Below are 6,000 nucleotides of genomic sequence, written 5' to 3' on the forward strand. Positions count from 1 at the left end.
AAACTTCTTCCCAGTTTTGATTTTTAAGGTCATATTTTAATGCCTCTAAGGCTTTTACTGACTTATCTCTTTTAAAGTTTATATCAGTTTTTTTGTTGTACCTATTTTTAGATTTAAATATTGAAAAAATTGGTAAATGGTCGCTAATATCTGTCATGAAGATCCCATTCTTGATAATTTCATCTGTTCTGTTTGTAAATATATTATCAATTACCGTTGCACTTTGCGATGTAATTCTGGTTGGTTTTGTTATCAAGGGGAATAACCCCAAACTATACATTGTATTCACAAAATCACTTAATCTTTGGCAGCTGGAGCTTTCTATGTTAATATTAAAGTCCCCACACATAAAAAGCGTTTTGTTTTTAATTTGATGGAATAATTCAATTATTTTATCTGTAAATTTCACAACACAAGAATCTGGTGCTCTGTATACACAACTGATTAAAATATTCTTAGATGTTTCATGTACAAGTTCCACTGTCAGAGCTTGAAGTCAGAGCTTTAAGAAGGTGAGAATCAGGAATGAGAAAGTGAATCAGGAACCTCACTGTTAACAAGCTAATCAATTTTAGCTGTTCGCAAATATTTTCTTACTAATGTAGTTTGAAGAAAGAGTGAAAACAGTTACTATAAGGAGCATTTAAGGCAGTATAAAGAAGAAAAATAAAACTGACCACAAAAAACCATGGGTTGATGCTGGAAGGTGTTTAAGCCCCAGCCTCCTGTGCTGAAGAATGAAATCAAATCAAATCAATTTTATTTATATAGCGCCAAATCACAACAAACAGTTGCCCCAAGGCGCTTTATATTGTAAGGCAAGACCGTACAATAATTATGTAAAACCCCAACGGTCAAAACGACCCCCTGTGAGCAAGCACTTGGCTACAGTGGGAAGGAAAAACTCCCTTTAACAGGAAGAAACCTCCAGCAGAACCAGGCTCAGGGAGGGGCAGTCTTCTGCTGGGACTGGTTGGGGCTGAGGGAGAGAACCAGGAAAAAGACATGCTGTGGAGGGGAGCAGAGATCGATCACTAATGATTAAATGCAGAGTGGTGCATACAGAGCAAAAAGAGAAAGAAACACTCAGTGCATCATGGGAACCCCCCAGCAGTCTACGCCTATAGCAGCATAACTAAGGGATGGTTCAGGGTCACCTAATCCAGCCCTAACTATAAGCTTTAGCAAAAAGGAAAGTTTTAAGCCTAATCTTAAAAGTAGAGAGGGTGTCTGTCTCCCTGATCTGAATTGGGAGCTGGTTCCACAGGAGAGGAGCCTGAAAGCTGAAGGCTCTGCCTCCCATTCTACTCTTACAAACCCTAGGAACTACAAGTAAGCCTGCAGTCTGAGAGCGAAGCGCTCTATTGGGGTGATATGGTACTACGAGGTCCCTAAGATAAGATGGGACCTGATTATTCAAAACCTTATAAGTAAGAAGAAGAATTTTAAATTCTATTCTAGAATTAACAGGAAGCCAATGAAGAGAGGCCAATATGGGTGAGATATGCTCTCTCCTTCTAGTCCCCGTCAGTACTCTAGCTGCAGCATTTTGAATTAACTGAAGGCTTTTTAGGGAACTTTTAGGACAACCTGATAATAATGAATTACAATAGTCCAGCCTAGAGGAAATAAATGCATGAATTAGTTTTTCAGCATCACTCTGAGACAAGACCTTTCTGATTTTAGAGATATTGCGTAAATGCAAAAAAGCAGTCCTACATATTTGTTTAATATGCGCTTTGAATGACACATCCTGATCAAAAATGACTCCAAGATTTCTCACAGTATTACTAGAGGTCAGGGTAATGCCATCCAGAGTAAGGATCTGGTTAGACACCATGTTTCTAAGATTTGTGGGGCCAAGTACAATAACTTCAGTTTTATCTGAGTTTAAAAGCAGGAAATTAGAGGTTATCAGCTCCAAAAGCAAGTCAGTCCCCACTGAACTCCAGTTTTACAATGTCCAACTTTACAGCATAAATAGAAATGTTTACAACCTAGTTTTAGCTCTCTCTATATAGCTAGTTTTCCCATTCATAACAACTGTAAGGGGTGATTTTTTTTTCATAACTCATCCCTTGACACTATTTTAAATCATAACTGTATGAATAATTAGTGGCATGGTTGCTTTGGGTTGCTAGTATGCGCCAACAGGTTCTGGGCCCCATTGAGGATTAGCAGTGGCTGCCAGCTGTTATACGATGCAACCATATTTGTCCTTTCTGGGCATTTTACTTCAAGTATCAGAGATAATATGACATGGTGTGGGATTAATTGTACTAACAGATCATCTAAGAAGTCTGTGCTCCAGTATTTCCATTGTGTGAAATTTTAGTATTTATTTATTTATTTTTTGTATATTTAGCACTGCTGACACTAATTATCAGATGTCTATAGCCTTCTGACATTAGCTACACTAATCATGCCACTGTTATGTTACTGAACCAGCATGCCAGTCATACCTTTTAATACCCACACACAAACCACCCGTTCTGAAAACCATCAGTCTGCAAAAATATGTGCTAATAAAGTAACCAGACAAAGATTAGCCTGTTAGCTTTAGTTTATTTTGTAACTCCAAGATGGTGGTGTGTTCTAGCCTCATTCTTCATGCAGGTCTTGTCCATGCTCCACCCCTTTACCTATTTATAGGATGGGTGGGGAGCTAGGCGGAGTCAGGCACTGCCAATATGGCGATATTTGGAGCCACCCCCATGTGAGCTTCAAATTCACTCTTCAGAAAACCTATAGGTGGCATCAGAAAGGGTTTGTCCAATATAAATACAGTCTATGGATATGTACTGTGAAATGATACTCAACAAAAATATAAACGCAACACTTTTGGTTTTGCTCCCATTTTGTATGAGATGAACTCAAAGATCTAAAACTTTTTCCACATACACAATATCACCATTTCCCTCAAATATTGTTCACAAACCAGTCTAAATCTGTGATAGTGAGCACTTCTCCTTTGCTGAGATAATCCATCCCACCTCACAGGTGTGCCATATCAAGATGCTGATTAGACACCATGATTAGTGCACAGGTGTGCCTTAGACTGCCCACAATAAAAGGCCACTCTGAAAGGTGCAGTTTTATCACACAGCACAATGCCACAGATGTCGCAAGATTTGAGGGAGCGTGCAGTTGGCATGCTGACAGCAGGAATGTCAACCAGAGCTGTTGCTCGTGTATTGAATGTTCATTTCTCTACCATAAGCCGTCTCCAAAGGCGTTTCAGAGAATTTGGCAGTACATCCAACCAGCCTCACAACCGCAGACCACGTGTAACCACACCAGCCCAGGACCTCCACATCCAGCATGTTCACCTCCAAGATCGTCTGAGACCAGCCACTCGGACAGCTGCTGAAACAATCGGTTTGCATAACCAAAGAATTTCTGCACAAACTGTTAGAAACCGTCTCAGGGAAGTTCATCTGCATGCTCGTCGTCCTCATCGGGGTCTCGACCTGACTCCAGTTCGTCGTCGTAACCGACTTGAGTGGACAAATGCTCACATTTGCTGGCGTTTGGCACGTTGGAGAGGTGTTCTCTTCACGGATGATGCGAAGGAGATGTGTTGCACTGCATGAGGCAAATGGTGGTCACACCAGATACTGACTGGTATCCCCCCCCAGTAAAACAAAACTGCACCTTTCAGAGTGGCCTTTTATTGTGGGCAGTCTAAGGCACACCTGTGCACTAATCATGGTGTCTAATCAGCATCTTGATACGGCACACCTGTGAGGTGGGATGGATTATCTCAGCAAAGGAGAAGTGCTCACTATCACAGATTTAGACTGGTTTGTGAACAATATTTGAGGGAAATGGTGATATTGTGTATGTGGAAAAAGTTTTAGATCTTTGAGTTCATCTCATACAAAATGGGAGCAAAACCAAAAGTGTTGCGTTTATATTTTTGTTGAGTGTATGATCAGATAGCATTTAGTTTAAAAGGTTTCCAGCACTTTTTTTTGTTGTTTTGTTAATCCTTTAGTTAAATGACGTGTTCAGCTGCTCGTTTTGTTTCATCGTTTACTAATTTTTAACACTTTGGTTCTTGCAGAGACTTTGGAGGAGAAATTGGATCTTATTCATGTTGTCGGTTTCTCCTGTCTCGGAGTTGGTTTGGCGCTTTTCTTCATCTTCGGTTTCGTCTGCATTTTCTATTGGCAGAGGAACCGTATTGGACATTACAACTTCAACACCAAACCCAAGCAGGACAACTTTTCCCACATTGCCTTGGACACTTAGAGATGCTCCACAAGCTGGAAAATGGATACATTTGTTGTGCTATTGCAGCCTATCTATCAGCGGGTGGCGCTGTTGTAGCATTTTCACAGTAGTTTGCACTTTTTTTGCACATTAAATGTTATAAAAAAAACACAATATTTGCTTTAAGTGGCACCTGCTGTCCAGAGGTTTTAACACTAAAACTATATGATCTGACATATTTGATGAAAAATTATGTAGCAAATACTTAAATGTAATTTGCATTTTGCACAGTTACAGCTTTACTCATGTATTTTTTGCAAGTAAATTGTAATATTTATAAAAAGCTATGAATCTCAAGTATTGATTCTGATCTTCCTTAAAAAGAAAAAATATTGACCTGTATCTCAACACATATGACACTGGACACTTGAGGATGCTGTTGACACAATCCTGCAAGATAGAAACCATTGGGTTGTTCCCTGCTTACACAGACATAAATCGAGGAAAACAGCAAATTATACAAGAAATAGTCAAATGTATCCTGCATTATTCATTTTTTTTTTCGGGGGGGGGGGGGGGTGAAGTGGATGTGTGTGTAGTGTCTTTTACACTGATCAGTGAGCAAGAAATGGATCTCCAGTAATCTGCCTTTATTTTAGCGGATCTGATGCAGACAATCCACAGTTTCCATAATCCTACATTGTTGACTGCAGGGTCATGAAATCAGCTGCAGACTAAACGGGCGTTTCTTTTCAGAGGAGCTCCCCGGAGACCCCATGGCACAGCACAGCAGAGCTTAGCATCTGGGGAGCTGGTCCACGTCCCAATTAACCCATTCAGCCTCACCGTATGAGATCTGGTAAACTGTCTCCATGGCAACAGCCCAGAGCAGGGATGGGAAGGAGGTATGGGGGGAGTAACAGGGATCAAAGGAAACTAGAATCCTCTAAAATGTGCCTTTAATTAGGATGAAAATTTGTTGGAATTCAGGCTAAAAGACATGAACGCTTTCTTTCTCCCACATTCTCCTTATTGATGCAGCTGTTGTGATTGGCTTTAATTTGCATTAAAAATAAATTAAAACCTCACTCCAAAACACTGACCCATAAAAGAAACAGAACACAGCCACCCCCCCCCCCAAACAAAAACAAATGAGGGAAAAAAAAAGCAAAAGGAAAAAGTACCAGATGATGGGATTCAAGGATGCACAAGAGAAGAGTGTTTTCCACAAAGCGGCGGAGCAGTATCCTTTGCAAGGGTTGTAACTTGATCGGTCTCTCTGCTGTCCTTCCTCCCTTCTCCGTCTGTGTTGGTCCAGGACAGGGCAGCTCTGACACACATTCATTCATCATGTTAAACAGTCACTGTGTGTGTGTGTGTGTGTGTGTGTGTGTGTGTGTGTGTGTGTGTGTGTGTGTGTGTGTGTGTGTGTGTGTGTGTGTGTGTGTGTGTGCGTGCGTGCTGTGATCCTCAAAGGCTTTCAGCTTTCCACTCACTCATTACTAATTAAACCGTTGCACGGCCTGCTTAGAGACCAAGGGCCCTATCTTGACGATTGGCACAGAACAGGTGGTGCGGAACAACCCAGTCTCATGGTAGTTCATGGTGGCATTACGAAAAGTCCATTAATCTATGGGTTTGTGACAGGGGCACGAAAACGAGGCACTTTTTGTGACAGGGGCACAATTTAATTTCGTAACGGGGGCATGAAATGCAGGGTGATGGGGGGATATGGGGGGGTCATGGTTAGGTTTAGGGGAGGGGACACACTTACACTTAGGGGAG

General features: G+C 41.1%; 1 protein-coding gene across 1 annotated transcript in view; it reads left to right on the plus strand.

Annotated features, from left to right (window-relative positions):
• The window catches only part of umodl1 (uromodulin-like 1), a 48,933-nt gene extending 44,679 nt beyond the window's left edge, over window positions 1-4,254 (plus strand). Inside the window, exon 18 of the mRNA XM_034179121.1 lies at window positions 4,067-4,254. Within this exon, the coding sequence (XP_034035012.1) occupies window positions 4,067-4,254 (188 nt within the window). The remainder of the gene's footprint in view (window positions 1-4,066) is intronic.
• The last annotated feature ends 1,746 nt before the right edge of the window (window positions 4,255-6,000 follow it).

This window comes from Thalassophryne amazonica, chromosome 9 (assembly GCF_902500255.1).
Source record: "Thalassophryne amazonica chromosome 9, fThaAma1.1, whole genome shotgun sequence".
Classification (NCBI taxonomy): Eukaryota; Metazoa; Chordata; class Actinopteri; order Batrachoidiformes; family Batrachoididae; genus Thalassophryne; species Thalassophryne amazonica.